We start from the raw sequence: 21,605 nt of genomic DNA, 5'->3' as shown, positions 1-21,605 counted from the left end.
AGAGATAAGCATTACTGTTGGGTGCACATTTACTTTCCTGACTAATCTTTTCAAAAATTAAAACACTCAACTTTGTAGGCATTGATGTGTCTCTCAAAGGAAAAGCAAATAACAACATAGCTTTGCCCAGTGACTTTAGAGTCCCAGTGCTGTAGCTTATGTAGTAGATAGAGAATCTCCTAGGCAGTGTGTAAAAACTTACCAGTCAGACCCTGGTCCCATCGTCTGTTTCATCGTTAGTCTGGTGTGCATTCTTCAAGAGAGCACGACGCCTTCTGGCTGAGGGCTCCTGCTTTGCATCACGGATCATAGAAATTTATGGAAATTCAGACTAGGAGTTTTACAAGTCTGAAATTTCCTAGAGTTTTGATATTAGAGTAGCAACCTCAAGTTGACTCCACAGAGGGCAAAGCTCTGCGGTGCTGAGTGGGATGTCCTAGTCAGTGACGTGGTGCAGAAGGCCTTCGGGCAGTGAGCGGGTGTCAGATGGTTGCTTTGGAAGGAAATGACTGTGAAAAACATTTTTGCAACGTGACACTTTTCCATTTTTTACCTCCTTCCTTAAGCAAGCCCACATCTCGCTTTTGTAGTGTATCGAAACAGAGTGTAGGCTGAAGCAGCCGTGCTGTCCTTACAATGCCTGCTTTTCAGCTTGAAACACATAGAAGTAGTTCAGGTTGATTAGTTTGAATGTATTTAATGATCTTTCCCTCCCATTACACCTGTATTTGCGACATACTACTTTTGTGGTAAATAGAATATGTGGGTGAAATGATTTTCTAGGATAGTATGCACAGTCTATGAAGAAAAACATAAGATGTATTAATGTCTTACATATGTCAGAGTGGAAGAGGTTTTAATGTATCCAGAGAGTTCCTGACCACAAAAATGTATAGTTGTAGGATATTCTACCTAATCAGTGGTCTGAAGGTTTTATTTCAAACAGTGTGCCCTAAGTAAAGAAATCAGTTTTTTAAAAATGCTTTGATTTTCCATAGCAATTGGATTTGCAGTTTCGTGCTGTAAACTGGAACATGAAGTTAATGTGTTATTCAGTCAACTCCTTGGTAGTGTGCAGTCTGAATACTCACCCAGGACTGTTATTTCTTCTCACCGTCAGGTGTAAAGATCTCTCTCTCTGTTACTGGAATCACTATTGGATGCTGCCCTCTGATGTTTGTGGAATGAACTGCTTTTGGGAAGCGGCTTTTAGGTAGGCCCTTAATATTTAATTGGTAGATCAGAGTAGGTAAGACTAGATAGGAGATGATCAAACCTTTCACTGTAATAAAACATGACTGTTTATTTTCCTATAATTTAGTATCATATAACTAAATAATTGATATACTGCTTGGGTTTTCTATTCTTTTATCTCCTAGTATTACTAATTTTAATACATATTATATGAAAATGCTCTAAATTTTTTTCTAAATGTCATTAAGCTGTAAGTTTTAGGAGAATATATGATTGACCTTTACTAATAAATTGATAAGTAGGTATGATTAGTTTGCTTTCTGTTGCTATGATAAAGCAATCTGACTAAACACAGCTTGGGAGGAAAGGGTTGCTTGGTTTACACTTTCAGGTCACAGTCCACTCCTGTGGGAAGTCAGGAGGAACCATGGAGGGATGCTATTTGCTGGCTTGCGTTCTTGCTTGCTCAGCTCCCTTCATTATAGAATCTAGGCCCACCTACCTCATGACGCCTACAGTGTTCTGGGTCCTACCACTTCAGTCATGGAGACAGTCTTCCCAAACATGCTTACGTTCCATTCTGATCTAGGAGGTTCTTTTCTCAGGTAACTCTTAAGCTGTGTTAAGTTGACAATCGGGCTTACATAAGATAAGATGATACAAGGCTTCCCCTAGACATTTACAGATAACATGCACATTCTGTATGTATGTGTGCATATACATTCATGTGTGTGTATACACACATATGTTTGTCAGTTACCTAATTTAAAGGTAGGGGCTTTAATACTGGGTATTAAATGCCTAGTGTTTAAGTTCTGGGGCTGATGGATGGTTCATCTGGATGGGGCTGGATGGGGCTGATGGATGGTTCATCTGGATGGGGCTGGATGGGGCTGATGGATGGTTCATCTGGATGGGGCTGGATGGGGCTGATGGATGGTTCACTTGCTGCCAAGCCTGCCAGAGGAAGATTGTACAATGATGCTTTGGCCTCCATGTGTATACTGTGTGTGCACATCCGCCCTAAACAAAATGTCCTGAAACCAAAAAGCTAGTATACTAAAAACACATTTTGTAGGGGATGAGACAGCTAAGGAAAGACTATGTTAGCTTTAGCCTAGAGGCTTGTAGGGATGCAGAGGATAAGAACATCCTTACTGGAGGAGTAAAAGAAAAGACATTGTTTACTGCCTTTTAAAGTCACTGTGTGATGAAGAAGATTTTGGACTGGGGCCTGTGCTGCTCTTGCCTTCAGGAAGAGAATCAAGTGTTGTAGGCAGTTGCTCTCCTGAGACAGTAGTGGTGGAGAATGTGGGAATGACCTGATGTGCTTTTCTCAAGAGCAAAAACAGTTCAAATGTTTTTGCGGTATCTTTATGGTTAATTTAAATTCTCAAGTCTGTTTGCCAGTGACCATGCCGGTTACCACATTTTTTTTTAACAATTAAAATTATAATTGCATCATTTCCTGCTCTGTACCACCCCTCCTAGCTGCCCGCCCCTCACTCTCCCCTCAAATTTATGGCCTCTTTTTCTTTACACACACACACACACACACACACACACACACACGTATGTATGTATGTATGTATGTATGTATGTATGTATACACCCTACTGAGTCCACTGAGTAACTTGTATGCATATGTTTTCAGAAATGACTACTTAGTACTGGAGAACCAACTAGAGGGCTCGTCCCTGGGGAAGACTTAATTCTTCCCCTTTCAGCAGTTCTTTATTGCCTGAAATACAAGCTGCAATTTTTTTTGTTTTGTTTTTTTGTTTTGTTTTTTTTTTTGAGACAGGATTTCTCTGTAGCTTTTGGATGTCCTGGAACTCTCTCTGTAGACTAGACTGGCCTTGATCTCACAGAGATCCACCTGCCTCTGCCTTCTGAGTGCTGGTATTAAAGGCATGCACCACCACCTCCTGGCAACAAGCTGCATTCTTAATATTTATAATAGTATACATAAAGTATTAAATTCTCAAATATGCATCCTAGAAGCAAATGGCAAGGGTACGTTGATATCAGGTTTTCTCTCTGTGTGACAGATATCCATGTGTTGGTCCCAGGCTGTATTTGGCTTATAGGCTCATGTAGTCTCCATGTTTCAGCCTTTCAAGTAGCTGGAGTCTGCAGTGGTAACACTAGGCTTTTGAATTTGAGATTTTAAGTCATACCCCTCTTTTACACTTTCTGCTTGTAATATTGTATCTGTTTATACCAAGTGAATACAAAAATAAAAACCATTTTGCATTATGTATCATTATCATTCTGTAATATATCTTAAACTCAGTTTCTTTTTTCTTTTCCTTTTTTTTAAAAAATGTATACAAGTGTGCTTAGTGCTCATAAAGGCCAGATGATAGGGTGTCAGATCCCTTTGAACTGGAGTTACAGGTGGTCATGAGCTATCTAATATGGGTGATGAAAATGAGCAGACGCTCCAAACTGCTGAGGCATTTCTCCAGCCCTTAAACTCACTTTCTTACATAGAACTAAATCTCCCTCTTTCAGTGACCCTTTATCAGACAGACAGCAGAGTGACAGATGCCTATTTTAGTTTTGTGTGTGTTCCGTGATTCTGCATGCAGGTGCATGTGCTCTGCCGTGGTAGAGGTCAGAGGGTAGTCTCGGGTGTTATGCTGTGTCATGATGAGGTCAGAGGGTAGTCTCGGGTGTTATGCTGTGTCATGGTGAGGTCAGAGGGTAGTCATGGGTGTTATTCTCTGTCATGGTGAGGTCAGAGGGTAGTCTCGGGTGTTGTGCTCTGTCATGGTGAGGTCAGAGGGTAGTCACAGGTGTTGTGCTCTGTCATGGTGAGGTCAGAGGGTAGTCACAGGTGTTATGCTGTGTCATGGTGAGGTCAGAGGGTAGTCACAGGTGTTATGCTGTGTCATGGTGAAGTCAGAGGGTAGTCACAGGTGTTATGCTGTGTCACGGTGAGGTCAGAGGGTAGTCTCGGGTGTTGTGCTCTGTCATGGTGAGGTCAGAGGGTAGTCACAGGTGTTATGCTGTGTCATGGTGAGATCAGAGGGTAGTCTCGGGTGTTATGCTGTGTCATGGTGAGGTCAGAGGGTAGTCTCGGGTGTTATGCTGTGTCATGGTGAGGTCAGAGGGTAGTCTCGGGTGTTATGCTGTGTCACGGTGAGGTCAGAGGGTAGTCACAGGTGTTATGCTGTGTCATGGTGAAGTCAGAGGGTAGTCACAGGTGTTATGCTGTGTCATGGTGAGGTCAGAGGGTAGTCACAGGTGTTATGCTGTGTCATGGTGAGGTCAGAGGGTAGTCACAGGTGTTATGCTGTGTCATGGTGAAGTCAGAGGGTAGTCACAGGTGTTATGCTGTGTCACGGTGAGGTCAGAGGGTAGTCTCGGGTGTTGTGCTCTGTCATGGTGAGGTCAGAGGGTAGTCACAGGTGTTATGCTGTGTCATGGTGAGATCAGAGGGTAGTCTCGGGTGTTATGCTGTGTCATGGTGAGGTCAGAGGGTAGTCTCGGGTGTTATGCTGTGTCATGGTGAGGTCAGAGGGTAGTCTCGGGTGTTATGCTGTGTCACGGTGAGGTCAGAGGGTAGTCACAGGTGTTATGCTGTGTCACGGTGAGGTCAGAGGGTAGTCACAGGTGTTATGCTGTGTCACGGTGAGGTCAGAGGGTAGTCTCGGGTGTTATGCTATGTCATGGTGAAGTCAGAGGGTAGTCACAGGTGTTGTGCTCTGTCATGGTGAGGTCAGAGGGTAGTCACAGGTGTTATGCTGTGTCATGGTGAAGTCAGAGGGTAGTCACAGGTGTTATGCTGTGTCACGGTGAGGTCAGAGGGTAGTCACAGGTGTTATGCTGTGTCACGGTGAGGTCAGAGGGTAGTCTCGGGTGTTATGCTGTGTCACGGTGAGGTCAGAGGGTAGTCACAGGTGTTATGCTGTGTCACGGTGAGGTCAGAGGGTAGTCACAGGTGTTATGCTGTGTCACGGTGAGGTCAGAGGGTAGTCACGGGTGTTATGCTGTGTCATGGTGAGGTCAGAGGGAAGGCACAGGTGTTATGCTGTGTCACGGTGAGGTCAGAGGGTAGTCTCGGGTGTTATGCTGTGTCATGGTGAGGTCAGAGGGTAGTCACAGGTGTTATGCTGTGTCACGGTGAGGTCAGAGGGTAGTCATAGGTGTTATGCTGTGTCACGGTGAGGTCAGAGGGTAGTCACGGGTGTTATGCTGTGTCATGGTGAGGTCAGAGGGTAGTCTCGGGTGTTATGCTATGTCATGGTGAGGTCAGAGGGTAGTCTCGGGTGTTGTGCTCTGTCATGGTGAGGTCAGAGGGTAGTCACAGGTGTTATGCTGTGTCATGGTGAGGTCAGAGGGTAGTCTCGGGTGTTATGCTGTGTCATGGTGAGGTCAGAGGGTAGTCACGGGTGTTATGCTATGTCATGGTGAGGTCAGAGGGTAGTCTCGGGTGTTGTGCTCTGTCATGGTGAGGTCAAAGAGTAGTCTCGGGTGTTGGTCCTCATCTTTTGCCTTGTTGATGCAGATTCTGCTGGTTTTCTACTGTATACAGTGGAGACATTCTTGGATTCTCCTGTCTGCTTCCGCAAGAGGAGGCTAAAACTCTCACCTTGCACAGAGCCTCCAGGGATTGAACTCAGCTTAGCAGGTTTGCCTTCAGGCATGTTTACCCACTGATCCATTCAACTGGCCCCCATCTTTTGTGACATGATAGTTTTGTTTGGTTTTGCAGAATGACCCTTAGTTTGATTTGCCTGTTTCCTCATGAATGGATTAAGGATTTGGTGTCGTTTTTGGCTTTTGCTCACGGTGTCATAAGGGATCAGCTGGCACCATAATCAGCACTGTTGGCTAAGTGTTATCACTCGGTTAAGGCCCTGGACTTCCATTTCTGCTCTGTAGTGGTCTCTGTGTCCACTTTGAAATAGGTGTGGGAAAGTAATCATCATGGTGATTCTCTTACTCTGTATTTGTTGGCAGATTTGGAAGAGTTTTTCCCCTTCCCCTTTTGTTTAGGTTTACTCATGGATTCAATTTTTGATTTTTATTATGTTGATCATTAGTGTCATAGGTTTTTGGTTTTTTGTTGGTGGTTTTGGAGACTGAACCAGAGTGAGCTGGGCAGGAGCTTTAGCACTGAGGTACATTCCAGCTCTTCCTTTCTTTGTGAGCCTCGGGCTCCTCGAGTATAAGAGGGCATTGGAAATGAGAGAGGATCTGTGGAAGACCCTCAGCCACTGCTCAAGCAAGGAAAGGCCTGACCTTGCTTAGGGCCTTAAGAGGCGCTAGTGCACTGAGTTTGGGAAGGCCTCTACAGTGATGGCAAATTGCCTAAACCTCCCCACAGAGTTTACAGATTCCCCTCTGTCTTAGAGTCATTTCCTGTTGCTGTGATAAAATGTCCCTGCATAAACAATTTAAAGGAGAAAGGGCTTATTTGGCTTCCAAATTCCAGGTTATGATCTGTTGTGGGAGGTCAGGATGTGAGAACCTGCCCCACACCCAGTCAAGAATAGACAGCGGTGAATTAATGTGTTCATGCCAGTGCTTGGCTTGTTCTCACCTTCTTACTGAGCCGGGGGCCCAGTTAGTATGGTGCCTTATTAGGGTGGGTCTTCCCAGGTCAGTAAACCCAGGTAAGAAACTATCACAGGGCATGCCCCAGGCAGCCTACCCTAGACAGTTTTCCTCATTGAGACTTTCTTCCTTTTCATGGTATGTCCTGTCAAGTTGACAGTCAAAATCAACCATTACAGTTCAGACAACCTTCTAGTCAGTAGCTTACAACATAGTAATTTTAGCTGTCCCTAGAATTACTTGAGGTGAAGTTGGAAGGATCGTTGATAAAAACTCAAGCTGGGTGGGAAGCCTGCAGGAGGGAGCCTGCAGCACAGTCTGATACCTTTGAAGTCCAGGGTGACTAAGCTGCTGCCTCTCTTTGTGGGTGTCTGAGGGGTCCTGCTGGGCATCAGGACCGTGTGCTAGCTCCCACTTGACGCCATTCTGAGAGGTGTCTGTCCCTCTCCTCACAGCAGATAGCGCTGTGCTTCCCACTTAAGTTATGCTTTAGTGAATTATAAGAGCACTCTGGTGTTCTTTGGATTATCTAAAGATTTCTTGTTGTCAGGTGGGAAAGTAGATATGATTTCAAAATTCTTTTGGGGTAAGATTTCTTTTTTATCTCTGCAGGGATTTTAGTTAAGATAAAGCACAATTTAGCAAACAGTGATGAAGAATCTTAACGTTCATTCATTTGGGCCAGAATGACTGGAATAGCTGTGTCCACATGAATGCTTAGGAAACTTTAGTCACCAATTCCTGTCATCTAGAAGCTTGCTTAAGATTTCTTCTAATCTTCTGCAATTGTCCTTTCTGTCCTTGGTGTTGAGGGGTCAGGAACCATCTCCCCATCCACAGGCTGATGTTCTAATGAAGACTTTTTAAAAAAAACCATTGTGAGCAATAGGATCTGAATACAATTAACAGGAAGATGGGATAGAATTCTCTAGAATTGTGTGCCTTGATTGTCTTCACTGTTTTGAGATAAACTAAATTCATGTTTCCTTATCAGAGTGTAATGGTACTCATACAGTTCCTACTAGGAATGTTGGCAGATAAGAGGGAAGGGATTAAGGGGACAGATAGGGGGGAAGGCACTACTCCCGGCCAGTTCCTTCAGTAGAGCTCATGCCCACACCAGAGGGAGGAAAGGGCTCTCCAGCCTGCATACCACTGCCCTGTTAAAAGGGAGTTCCTGCCTAGGCAGAAAGGGGAACGGAGGAGATAAGATACGTCAGTGTGTGTGAGGTCCTTTCAGAAATCTCTCCCTATCTTGGTGAGTACTTGGTAAGGGGAACTGATACGTGCCACTGAAAACATTACCTGAGCAAATTTCCTGGGATGAGCCTGGCTTATGACGGGATGTGACGCGGAAGTATTTGTGGATGAGTTGTGCCTGACCTGCTTCATAATGATCTGATTGTGGGGTGTGGAAGGCATGTGAAGGGGCTTTAAAGGGAATTGGAAGAAGTTTCAATGAAGAACTACAGTTTTAAAATACTTGAATGGGGGCCTTCAGAGTACTTAGGCTTCCTTTCTTGACACCTGGTGCAGGAGATGAGTGAAGTCAGTTGTACGTTCTTGGGAGAGTTGCCTCATGAGGTGTGTTGCTTGTGGAAAACGGGTGGAGAGGAAGGCATACGATTGGATGATGGAGTCAGTATTGTAATATTTTGCAGCTTGGTATTTCTTTTGCATTTTTAAAAGAAGTTGTAAACTTCTGTTTTTAAATATGGTAAAAATACCATTTAGTAGTAATTACATGCTAACCTGTTGGAAATGCTCTCTTTGCTATTAGGTATAGTCTGAAAGCGCAGCCCACTGAGAAAATGCACCTTGCTGTTGTCGCCTGTGGTGAAAGGCTGGAGGAAACTGTGACCATGTTGAAGTCAGCTCTCATTTTCAGCATCAAGCCGCTGCAGGTGCATATTTTTGCTGAAGACCAACTACACAATAGCTTTAAAGACAGAGTAAGTACTTGACACACAGTAAGGACTTGAGATTTTACTATCAGATAGTCTGCTGTACCAGAACTGTCTGCTCGGCAGCCTTCCCTCTTAGGGAGGGAGCTCTCGAGTCGAGTCCAGATACAGTGTAGAGGAAGATTGGATTTTGAACAAGAATAGGCAACCTAAGTCCCCTGACAAATCTGAAGGTTTTATTTGCTTATGTTACGTGGTAGTTCTTCATCTTTGAAGGCATTTTTTTTGTTGTTGTTTGTTTAGTTTTTTTTGTTTTTGTTTTTCGAGACAGGGTTTCTCTGTGGTTTTGGAGCCTGTCCTGGAACTAGCTCTTGTTGACCAGGCTGGTCTCGAACTCACAGAGATCCGCCTGCCTCTGCCTCCCGAGTGCTGGGATTAAAGGTGTGTGCCACCACTGCCCGGCTAATATAAATATTTTTGTATCATATATACTATAGTAATAAATTGAGTGTTTCATTTTTATGATTTTAATTTAAGATTGAGAAAATTCACATGGGTGAAATGAAGGGCAGTCAAATTTGGACTGTTAGGCTTAGCAACCTGTAAGTGCAGTGCTCAGTCACTTTTTGAGATAGGATTTCTTGCTTGGCCTGGAATTCACTGTTTTAGACAGTTTGGCTGCTGAGGAAGCCCTGGGTGTTCTTCTGTCTCCTCTGCAGCATTGTGCTGGGGCCTGAACTCAGCTTCTCACTCTGTGCTTTATGACCGATCCATCTCAGTGACCCTGAACACAGACTGCCTTAGATGAGACAGTAAAGTGTTTGTAGCATGAAGGAAGTAATGGAAAAGAATCTTTTAACTGTGTAACATAAATGTGGTTGTAAGTTTTAACATTTTTGTTTTGTAGCTGTTGGTTTACGATGTTACAGAGAAGGTTAAAAGTAAAACAAATCTATATTGGTTTATGATTTTAACTTTACTTCCTTCTTGTATTTTTAGCTTGATAGCTGGTCATTTCTACAAAGATTTAACTATACTTTGTACCCTATCACCTTCCCGAGCGACAGCGCCGTGGAGTGGAAGAAGCTCTTTAAGCCGTGTGCTTCCCAGAGGCTGTTCTTGCCGGTGAGTTGTTTTCTCTCCCAGTAGGTACTTTCTTTCTCTTTTAAACTTGAAGCTTAGTTTTATACAATGACGTCTTGGTTAGTGTTCTATGGCTGTGAAGAGACATGTGTCCATGGCCGCTCTTATGAAGGAAAACTGATTGGGGCCAGCTGACAGGTTCAGAGGTTTCATCCTTTGTTGTCATGAAGAAAAGCATGCTGGCATACAGGCCGACCTGGTGCTGAAGAGGAAGGCAGCAGGAGGAGAGACACTGGTCCTGACTGGAACATTTGGAACTCAAAGCCCACCTCAGGAGACACATTTCTTCCTCCAGGGCCACACCTCCAACTAGTGTACTCCCTGGTGACCAAGCATTCAAATCTATGCCTACGGGGGCATTTCTTTTCACAGTACCACAGAAGAGTTTCTGGATAATTACACTTACACCTCTTTAAGTAAACAAAGGTGCCTGTCAAACAAGAGAAGAAAGTTTCCATAGAACAAGTCAGGACTATAATAAAGACCAGAAGGGTGAAAAGTTTGGGGCTTTAGATTTAGCTCAGTGGTAGAGCTGATTCTCAACACCGAGAAACACAGAGGTTTTTTTTTTTTTTTGTAATTTCTGTTGAAACAGCGTTTCTTACACATAGTTGCTGTGGGCTGTTTTAGCCATGAGAAGAAATACTTACCAGGTCTTGGTAGGGTGTGTGACCTGCAGGCCCCTGCTGAACCCACAGCTTGTCACTGATGACATTTCTGTCTTAGGCCAGTTAGCTTCCCTTTCCTAAGTGATCTTGAATCAGTTACCCAGCTGTAAGGCAGGAGAGCTCAGAGACAGTGGGAGCCGTTTGCTTCCTAGAGCTCTTCTTTGGTGATTTTGGTAATAAACCCCAGGCTAAAGTTACCTGGAGTTTGAGTCGATTTCACTTAAAATTTAAAAACTACAGTAGTTTTTCCAGCTCTTAATGTTTAAAATTCTTACGGTATGTTCAGTTTAAAAATAAATAAAAAATGCTTATGGTAGTACAAATGCTGATGTTAAAAGTGTAAGTTTGCCAGGAGGAGTGGTGTACACCTTTAATCCCCGCATGTGAGTTAGGGGCAGGAGGGATCTTTGGGGTTTCAAGGCCAGCCTGGTTTACACAGAGAGATACAGACAGTCAGTGATACATAATAGACCTCATTTCCCAAAAAGTAAAATAAAAGATATAAGTTCCTGGAAAATATATGAATTATAGGGAAAAATCTTCAGTTGCTTGTTAAAGTGGTCAAAAACCACCCGAGTAAATTACGATTATAGTTTATCATGCCCAAGCGTATCAATTATAAATTTAAGTTGTGATTATTTTCATTTGAGTATTTTTTTAATGTTCATTGTTTTGCTTTGTTTTGTTTTCTTGGTGTGTGTGTGTGCGTGCGTGCGTACGTGTGTGTGTGTGTGTGTGTGTGTGTGTGTGTGTGTACATGTAGGTGCCTTTGGAGGCCAGAAAAGGACATTAGCTTCTCTGGGGCTGGAGTTGCAGGTGGTTGTGAGTTGCCACATCTGGGAACTGAATTGAAGCCCTCTGTGAGAACAGGAAGCAGTCTTAACTACTGAGTCATCTTTCCAGCCGGGCTGTTTGAGTTTTTTTGTTTGTTTGTTTTGAAATGTCTCTGCTTTAGGCTTGTCTCAAACTGTAGGTGATCCTCTTTCCTTAGCCTTCCATGTGCTGGGTCACAAGGCCAGCTTTCATGTTATAATTCTGATAGTCACATTGGCTTCACAGAGATCTCTGAGGCTATACTTAAATTTGGATCCTAGAATCTTTCTCAGTTTTTGCTTCTGCTGTTAAGAGACAAATGAGGAAAATCCTAAGATGTTTTAGACTTTTTAAGCTTTTAATATGAACCTTATTATTATCATCATTACTTGTTTGTTTATTATTCTAGACAGGGTCTCAATATTTAGTCCTGGTTGATCTGGAACTCAATATGTAGATCTGGTTAGTCTTGAACTCAGGGACCCACCTGCCCCTACCTCCTGATTGCTGGAATTGAAGGTATGCACCCTGCCTGGCTTAATATGAATCTTACATTGAGTTTTTCCAGTGTCATGTCACAGCTATTTAATATGTAAGTATGGGTAGTTTCTCCCAGTCAGCTTAAGTGTTGGGTGCACAGGAATAAACTGTAAAGATACAGGCTTCATGTTTTCATGGAGCTTATTGTTTGATTGGAGAGAGAACATTAGACAGATATGTTACTGAAAATAAAAGTTCAAGGAGAATTGTTTTGAGTGTGTACAATCTTTTCTCTTAGAGATTCTCTCTCTCTCTGTGTGTGTGTGTGTGTGTGTGTGTGTGTGTGTGTGCGTGTGTGTGTGCATGTGTACGTGTGTGTGTGGTGCTGGGGAACAGCCCAGCTCTCACATGTAAGCCAAGTAATCAATCTACCACTGAACTGTACTCAAAATCTTTTTACTTATGTTGATAGAATCTCTCCCAAATTACCCAAACTGGCCTTCAACTCAGAATCCTCTTATATCAGCCTCTTGAATACATGGTATGGGCTGTAGGGCCCATACCACCAGGCCTGGTTTTGAACTTGAAGTTCTAAGTGGTGTCTTTGTAGTCTTCTAAGAGTGCTAACCTGTAAGCAGATGTACATTCTACACAGAAGCGGACTACTGACAAAAAAGCAAATCGTGGGCTAGTGTAATGTTCAGGTCTATGATTCAGCATTCCTTGGGAGGCTGAGGCAGTAAGAGCCCAGGAAGCTCAAGTCTAGCCTGGGTTATATATTGGATGCCAGGTGTATTAGTCTGGGTTAACTTAGAGGAACAGAGCTGGTAGAGTAAATCTGTGTATATTAAAAAGAGATTTATTAGAGTGACGTATGCCTGTGATCTGGCAAGTCCAACAACGGCTGTCTACTGGCAGAAATACCAAGAATCAAGTAGCTGTTCAGTCAGGAAGGTTGGATGCCTCAGCTGGTCTTCAGTCTGCATTGGAATCCTCAAGAAGTAGGTTTTTAACACCAGTCGAGTTATGCCTCCACAGCAGAATAGATAAACTTGCTAACAAGAGTGAATGCAAACAGGCAGAAACCCAAAAGCTTCCTTCTGCCTCCTTTTATTTAGGCTGGCACCAGAAGGTGTGGCTCAGATTTAGAGTGAGTCTTCCATCTCAAGTGAGCCAATCAAGAAACATCCCTCAGGTGTGCCTAACTACTTAGGTTTTGGTTGATTCCAGATGCAGTCAAGTTAACAGCCAAGATTAGCCATCACACACAAGGACTCTATAGCAAGGTACAAAAATGAAAACAAAAACCATTAACGCCTCTAAAAGCAATTTCCACATGTTTTCCGCTAGTGGGGACACAGCCTTGCCTGTCTCCTGTAACCTTTTCCTGTGGTGGGGACACAGCCTTGTCTGTCTCCTGTAACTTTTCCTGTGGTGGGGACACAGCCTTGCCTGTCTCCTGTAACCTTTTCCTGTGGTGGGGACACAGCCTTGCCTGTCTCCTGTAACCTTTTCTGGTGGTGAGGACACAGCCTTGCCTGTCTCCTGTAACCTTTTCCGTTGGTGGGGACATAGCCTTGCCTGTCTCCTGTAACCTTTTCTGATGGTGGGGATACAGCCTTGCCTGTCTCCTGTAACCTTTTCCGTTGGTGGGGACATAGCCTTGCCTGTCTCCTGTAACCTTTTCTGATGGTGGGGATACAGCCTTGCCTGTCTCCTGTAACCTTTTCTGATGGTGGGGACACAGCCTTGCCTGTCTCCTGTAACCTTTTCCTGTGGTGGGGATACAGCCTTGCCTGTCTCCTGTAACCTTTTCCGTTGGTGGGGACACAGCCTTGCCTGTCTCCTGTAACCTTTTCTGGTGGTGAGGTCACAGCCTTGCCTGTCTCCTGTAACCTTTTCTGATGGTGGGGATACAGCCTTGCCTGTCTCCTGTAACCTTTTCTGATGGTGGGGATACAGCCTTGCCTGTCTCCTGTAACCTTTTCTGATGGTGGGGATACAGCCTTGCCTGTCTCCTGTAACCTTTTCTGATGGTGGGGACATAGCCTTGCCTGTCTCCTGTAACCTTTTCTGATGGTGGGGATACAGCCTTGCCTGTCTCCTGTAACCTTTTCTGATGGTGGGGACATAGCCTTGCCTGTCTCCTGTAACCTTTTCTGATGGTGGGGATACAGCCTTGCCTGTCTCCTGTAACTTTTTCTGATGGTGGGGATACAGCCTTGCCTGTCTCCTGTAACCTTTTCTGATGGTGGGGACACAGCCTTGCCTGCCTCCTGTAACCTTTCCTGGTGGTGGGGACACAGCCTTGCATATCTCCTGTAGCTGGAGGGGGAAGGGGGCCTTCTCCACTCAGGCTCAGCCATCTCTATCAGCTATTTTCCCTATCTGCTACTGAATTAGCCTAAAGCAGACTGAGAGAGGGGTGGGGATTTCAGCCTAGCTACTCAGTGAAGCCACATCTCAAGTCTATTGTGGGAAGGGTAACAGATTTGCGGAGTAGCTGAGCAAGGATCAAAGTCTTGTTCTCATTGTGTCTTAACTAAAATGTTTCAGGACCATCCAGCCAACTGCCTGGCTCTATGAATAGGGCTTAGCTATGAACACAACCATTAGAAAGTTGTAAACATTCATAGAGCTTTAGGAGAGCTGTTTCTTTTACTTTGGTAACTTGATTGCGTGGTCCTCCAGCCTCTGAACTTTGTTGATGATGTTATGTTGCACATGTCAAAAGGTTGGATACTCTTGCTAGGCTAATCTAATCATTCATTGAGTTTTATGGATATTCCAGGATAGGCAACAAATTTGAAGAGTTATTTTAAAAGTTTGTAAGAAAAAATGAAAACTTATCTTTGAAAAATCTCTGTGGATGGTACTCAAGGTTTACAATTTTAAGAAGTGCAACAGAGTCAATCTTTTAAAATAAAAGTCTTCTTCTGTACTTGTTCTTCCTAAGTGAGGTTTTGATGTGTTGATGGTGCGTATCATAACAGGAGCATAGACTGGAGCAGATAGCTTGGGCTCAGTTTGTCTTTGCACTTTGTAGTGCAGACTCAAGAGATGGCGTGCGGGGTTCGGGCAGGGGAGGGGTCAGGGAGACCTCCATTATATCGCTTCGTTTGTGTCTAGTTACCTGCTCTTGAGGCTCAGTGTATGGAGCCATCTGAAGTTAGTGTATTTTATATCTTGATAAACAGTTTTCTCCTAACCATTCATGTTTTTTTTCTCACTGTGAGTTTTTTTTTAATTAGGGTTTATATTGTTTTTCTAGCTTTTCTAAAAATTGGTGAAAAAATTAGCAATGTACTAATTAGAAATGACATTTCAGAAAAAATTATCTTAAAACATTGTAAACTGTCTTATTTCTTAGGTGTAATTTCTATTACTATGCTTTTATTAAAAAGATATATTTATAACTAATTCAAATATCTTTCCTCATAGCTAATCCTGAAAGAAGTTGATTCACTACTCTATGTTGACACTGATATCCTTTTTTTACGACCTGTTGATGATATTTGGTCATTACTAAAGAAATTTAATTCCACACAAATCGCTGCGATGGCCCCCGAGCATGAGGAACCTCGAATAGGATGGTATAATCGCTTTGCTCGGCACCCGTACTACGGGAAGACCGGGGTGAACTCTGGAGTGATGCTGATGAACATGACACGGATGCGGAAGAAGTACTTTAAGGTAACTCGGTGCACGCGCAGGCTGGTTGATTGCAGCTTCCCTTTCTCCTGGAACCATTTGTTTTCCTTAAGTCCAAAACTAATGTAGGGGCTGGAGAGACAGATACTCAGTGATTAAGAGCTCCTACATGGACAGTGATGAGGTTTTAGGATCTACAGTAGGCAGCTCACTATTGCCTGCCTGTAACTCCAGCTCCAGGGATCGGAGGCCCTCTTCTGTCTTCTGCAGGCACATACAAATACACATACATATAAGTAAAAATGAAGCAGATGTTTTAAAAAATACATAGATTTAAGGCTCATACGTAGTTGGCTCAGTTGTTAAGTATATCTGCTGTTCTCGCAGAGACCCAAATTCTGTCCCCAGCATCTGTGACAGGCAGCTCACAACTGTAACTCTTAATTCCAGGGTATTTGATGCCTTTTCTGGTCTCTAAGGGCACCAGGCAGTCATATGGGTGAGTGTAAGCAAAACACATAAAATAAAAATAAGTATATTGCGTGTGCGTGCATGTGTGTGTGTGGTGTGTCTCCAGATGTGGTGATACACACCTTTAATTCTAGCACTCAGGAGGAAGAGATAGGCAGATCTCTTTGCCAGCCAGAACTACATAGTTAAGGCACTCTCTCAACCCCAAATATATATATGTGTACACACACACACACACACAATATAATCGTGTATACACACACGTATGAGATGGACAGATACGAAGCTGTTTAGGATAATTGGATAAAAATGTGTTCATAATGTTATTTAGTGGCAAATTCAAGTAGGCCATATCAGATGATATTTCTCATGATGAAGTAAAATAGTGTACCAACAAGTACTGCCATCTTGTAGACTTTGGTTGCAGGAAGCTGTCATCATTTTATAGTGGTAAGCATAAAGAACTTGAATCTGAAGTGACATTCAGGCAGAGTTTTGGTTATCAACATAGATTCTGCATCCTGTCCGTCTGACTCTAACTTTGGCACCATAGTAGTTCAGTGACCTGGAGTGAGTTTTGAATCTCTCAGGGTATTTGTCATCTGAATGGTGGGATGGAGTTAACTCCAGGGGATCCTGTGCCCTCCCTTGTCCTTCACAGGTAACAGCATCAACAAAGAACACATCACATACATTCCTTGGGCACATGCACATAACTTAAAAATTAGGCAAATTTTTAAATATTAGGTGAAACCAATTAAAAAGAAGAACTTCTGAGAAAACACAGACTTCCCTCCAGTGCCTATTCTGTTATATCTAGGTAGGATTAAATTAATTAAATTAATTTAAGGGGTTTTAGGAATCATATATATTTTGCAATTATTTTTTTCAAATATTTTTCTGTGTCTTCTGGCAGATCAAAATTTGCATTATTTTTCCCTTCTACACATTTGTTTAAATCTTTATGTTATGTAGTTTTTTTCTTTTGTTGTTTTGTTTTGAGCCAGGGTGTCTCTGTACTCCTGGCTATTCTGCAACTTGCTATGTAGACCAGGCATCTTCCCACTTCCCTCTGCCTCCAAAATGTTGGGGTTAAAGTTGTGTACCCCCATGTCTGTGCCAGTTTTTTCTTAAGTATGGCCAAAGTACCGCTTGTTGGTGTCACCACTGTATGCCAGCCTTTCCATCTTCGAATCTGTAGTGTGTATCACACTATTCTCTATCCATCACTTAAACTGTTCTTTTTAGCGTTCCATTTTCTGGGTCTTTACAAAGATCTTGATTTTTTTTTAATTCACTTTGTCTCCCAGAACTGAATGAATGCAATCAGTGTTCTGTTGATGTATCATTAGACTTTTCTAGAGGAACAGAACTGATAGAATGGGGGGAAAACATGTATTTTCAATATGTGTGTGCATGTGTGTGTGTATGCACATGTATATACATATGGGACTTACTGGAATGGCTTACAGGATGTGGTCCTGCTAGTCCAACAGTGGCTATCTACCAACAGAAGGCTGGGTGTGTCAGCTGGTCTTCATTGTGCCTTGGAATGCTGAAGAAGTAGACTCTCATGCTAGTGAAGGAATGGACTTGCGTCGAGAGTGAGGGCAAGCAAGCAGAGGGCCAAGAGCTTCCTTCTTCCATGTCCTTTTATAGGCTGCTAGCAGAAAGTGTGAACCAGATAAAAGGTGGATCTTCCTACCTCAGGAGATCCAGTTAAAAGGTGGGTCTTCCCACTACAAATGATTTAATTAAGAAAAATTCTTCACAGGTGCTTGGGTTTTAGTTAATTCCAGGTGTAGTTAAATTGACATGAAGAATAACCATCACAGTTGCATCTGCTCTTGCTTAGTAATTAATATTTTGTTTAGTTTGCACTTACACTTTGAGTATTTACTATTTGTGGAGCATAAAGCTTTTTTTTTTTTTTTGTGGAGCCAACATAACAGATGATTGCTATTCCATGTGCCAAACTGTGCTTGGTAATATCATGCCAGAAGATGGTGCTGTAAGATTATCTGCTAAGAATTATGGGGCTTCTCACCAGCTGCATTTGAGCCTTGTAGAATTATGAGTTTAGTATTTTTTTTTAAAAAAAAACAACTGTGGAAATAATTTAACACTTTGATTTTTAATTGGGCTATGTAGCTCAAGTTCATGACTGCTCTCAGTTTATGTTATTTCCTTGACGTTCACTCTTAACCACCTGAGTAGATCCTGTCTCCCCCTTCCCCCTTTTCTTTTGGCATGTCTTAAGCCAGCTAGAGGTGAGGATATAGAGATTTAAATAATTTCTAAACTTTTATATCTTTTTTCTTTTAAGAAGATTTATTTATATCTTTATTTCTGTTTGCTTCTGACTATGTGTGCACCATGTTTCTATAAACCAGAAGGCTTCCAGATCCCCTTGGGCTAGAGTTATAGGTAGTTGTAAGTTTCTGGGATTTGAACTCCAGTCCTTTTCAAGAGCAGCAAGTGCTCTTATCTGCTGAGCCATCCCTCCAGCCTGATGAAATGTTTTGTTGTGTGCACTAATGGCTTTACAGAGAAAGAGCTGAGTGGATTGAGCATATGTAACTATGTGGATGGAATTGACTACATTCACAGTCCAAGTGTTCACACAGCTCCTTTACACTTAGGGACACAATCCCATTGTTCTTCAGTATTGTGCATGAACTTGCTCAGATGGTCTTATAGAATTTACTTAATTTTAAAATGTATTTTCTCGTGCATATTTTTCTTTCTTTTTTCATAGCAAGCAAATTTTAATAATATTAACAACATACTTCCATCTAATTTGATCTCCTCTTCAGCCACAAACCAAAATTGAGTATTTTCTTAACCCAAGCCCATGGTGTTTGCACGACTGTGGCCCTAGTACTCAAGAAGTGAACATGAGAGGATCTAGAGTTCAAGGCTAACCTCAGCTACATAACAAGACCCTTTAAAAAAAATCCCCAGACTGATGAGATGACTCAGCAGTTAAGAGCACATATTGCTTTTCCAGAGGACCCAAGTTCAATTCCCAGCACCCACTTCAGGCATCCCACAATCAGCTTTAACTCCAGGGGGGTCTCACACCTCTGGTCTATGCGGGTACCTGAACTCACACACACAGACACACATAATAAAAATATTAAGGTGCTGGAGAGATGGCTCCATGGTTAAGAGCACTGTCTACTCCTCTAGAGGACCTGGGTTCAATTCCCAGCACCCACATGGCAGCTCACAACTGTCTGTCACTCCAGTCTTAGGGGATCCAATGCCCTCTTCTGGCCACCATAGACACTAGGCACACACATGGTACATGGACAAACATGGAAACAAAACACCCATACATATAAGTAATAAAAATTTTAAATATATTAAAAGTTTTTAAATGTGGATATTTTTCTACATAGTTTTTCTATCTCTATCTGTAGCAAATATTGCCTTGGTGTTCCCCCTGTTCAATAACTTTGGGCACAGATCATCAATCATTCTTTACCATTTGACTTGAAGTCACTTCCCAGATTGTCCCATACAACCAGAAGAGTACTTGTTTATAGTATAAACCATATTTGAATTGTCTGTTTGTATGGCTGACACCTGTTCTTGGCATTATGACTGTGCAGTTCCAGTCTGCTACGTGGCGCACGCCTTTAATCCCAGCACTTGGGAGGCAGAGGCAGGCGGATCTCTGTGAGTTCGAGACCAGCCTGGTCTACAGAGCTAGTTCCAGGACAGGCTCCAAAGCCACAGAGAAACCCTGTCTCGAAAAAAAACAAAAACAAAAAAAAATTAAAACAATAAAAATTTCATTTTTGTTCTTTATATCTCTCCCTGCTTGGTAAACAGTGATGCCTTATTGGTTAAACTATTAATATATACTTAGATTTTGTGTCCTGATCATATTTGCAATGTTGAGTCTTTGTTTTTTGCATGTATATGTATGTGTGTTAAATACATACACACATATATGTTACATGTATGTATGTATGTGCGTACATGCAACGGCCTAAAGTTGATGTCTTCCTGGGAGCTCACCAATTATGCCTAGGCTTCCTTGCACCAGCGATCCTCTGTGCCTCCCAAGTACTGGGATTCCAGGTAGCTGCCACACGTGCCTGCTTTTGTCTACCTCCTGGGGATGTACAATCTGATCTTTATTCTTGTGTGACAAGTTACCCATTAAACCATCTTCCCAGTTCTTTCTCTTTTTGGTTGTGACCTTTTAATGACCAAACTGTCTCTCCAGCCTTTTTCTTTTTTGAGACAGGGTCTCTGTATGACCTTATGTGGTTTAGGTGTGGTCTCAGATTTCAAGTACTGAGGTTACAGGTTTGCACCATCACACACAGATCTTTCCTTTTTCTTAGAAAATGATGAGCATGTTACTTAACATCTCTTATTTATTAGAGAAACAGAAAATACTTTGTATGTATTCTGTTCCGTGCCATATGTTGCCTTGTGGAAGTGTTTTGATCTGTTTATTTCTACCTCATGAGTGCAAGGTTTATCTTTTGTTGTTTCAGGAACTTTTCCTGGGAAGATAAATGTCCACCTCTTCCTTAAAATGACTCTGATGACAAACCATAGCACAATGATGTCACTAGATCAGACTTGGGGAGCCACACTTTATTTGGCTTGCTTATGGAGCAAGGTTATAGAGCTTGTTTGTTTTACCAAAGAGTGGATTACTCCTAACAGTTGTACCACCAGAAAAATCTCACCCAGCACAGATGACAACTTCCTCTTAGCTACATGTGTGGGATTCCGTTTAGTTAACCTGCCACCTCCTGTATACACTAAGACTTCCTAAGACCTCAAGGTTGGCTGCAGAATTACATATAAATGGCTCAGAGGTGAGCAGAGGAAGTCTCAGCTAAAGGGCTCATACTATCCTCATGTATTTTTATGATGGATATGACAGTTGACATGGCTGATTGTGCATGTGACCACAGCTGTTCTGAAGCTTAAGGCTCTTAAGCTTACAGGATAGTCATCAGACAGCAGGCATCCTGCCCTGTCACTCTCCAGAGTCAGGCTCTCATTGGTCCTTGGCTTGCTTGGGTGATGGCCAGCAAACCTAAGTGATCTTCCCATTTCCTGCCCCACCCAGTGCCCTGGGGATAACTTTTTTACATTGATACTGAGGATCTGAACTAAAGTTCTCATTCTTGAGCAGCAAGTGCTCTTAGATGCTGAGCCATCTCCCCAGCTCCTTGAAAATCTTTTCATATAGTTTATTGTCATTTCTGTGTCCTGTTGTGAATATCTACTTTAATTGTATATTTATGTATTAGTTATATGTACACACATTCATGTATTATGTATGTGCACACATGTATGTGTATTCATGCACATGTACACACACACACACACACGTACATTCTGTGATGAAGTGAAGACTATGTCCTTAAAATGGCCTCAGGTGTAGTAGCTATGTGTTGTGTTACAGTTGGGGTTGAACCTGATGGAACGTGGTAAGAAGTGCTCAGTACAGTGTCTGGCTGGCACCTTTTTTTTTTTTTTGGCACCAGGACTACTGTTTCTTTTATAATTTAGTTTAAAGAAATCATTGAAAATTAATCAATAAAATAATACAAATAAAGCTTTAACACTAAAAAACTGCTTCCCCAGCATTTAGGAGGCAGAGAGAAGCAAGAGGTTTGAGGCTATGAGTTTGAGGTCAGCCTGGATCACATAAGGTTGTGTGTTCAAAAAAAGC

At 42.5% G+C, this 21,605-nt stretch overlaps 1 protein-coding gene across 4 annotated transcripts in view; it reads left to right on the top strand.

The window, feature by feature from the left end:
- Positions 1 to 21,605, top strand: part of Gxylt1 (glucoside xylosyltransferase 1) — an 817,907-nt gene that overhangs the window by 10,333 nt on the left and 785,969 nt on the right. For 2 of the 4 annotated variants that reach the window (XR_012909608.1, XM_075960416.1), the window contains exons 2-5: positions 1,121 to 1,213; positions 8,543 to 8,714; positions 9,666 to 9,791; positions 15,212 to 15,463. Coding sequence is in view for 3 of the 4 variants with exons in the window: in XM_075960416.1 (XP_075816531.1) it covers positions 1,121 to 1,213; positions 8,543 to 8,714; positions 9,666 to 9,791; positions 15,212 to 15,463 (643 nt within the window). In the remaining variant the exon portion in view is untranslated. The remainder of the gene's footprint in view (positions 1 to 1,120; positions 1,214 to 8,542; positions 8,715 to 9,665; positions 9,792 to 15,211; positions 15,464 to 21,605) is intronic. The other 2 variants (XM_075960417.1, XM_075960418.1) reach the window with 2 other exon arrangements.

The sequence above is a fragment of the Microtus pennsylvanicus genome, chromosome 2 (genome assembly GCF_037038515.1).
Source record: "Microtus pennsylvanicus isolate mMicPen1 chromosome 2, mMicPen1.hap1, whole genome shotgun sequence".
Classification (NCBI taxonomy): domain Eukaryota; kingdom Metazoa; phylum Chordata; class Mammalia; order Rodentia; family Cricetidae; genus Microtus; species Microtus pennsylvanicus.
This window is presented reverse-complemented; position numbering and strand designations above follow the sequence as displayed.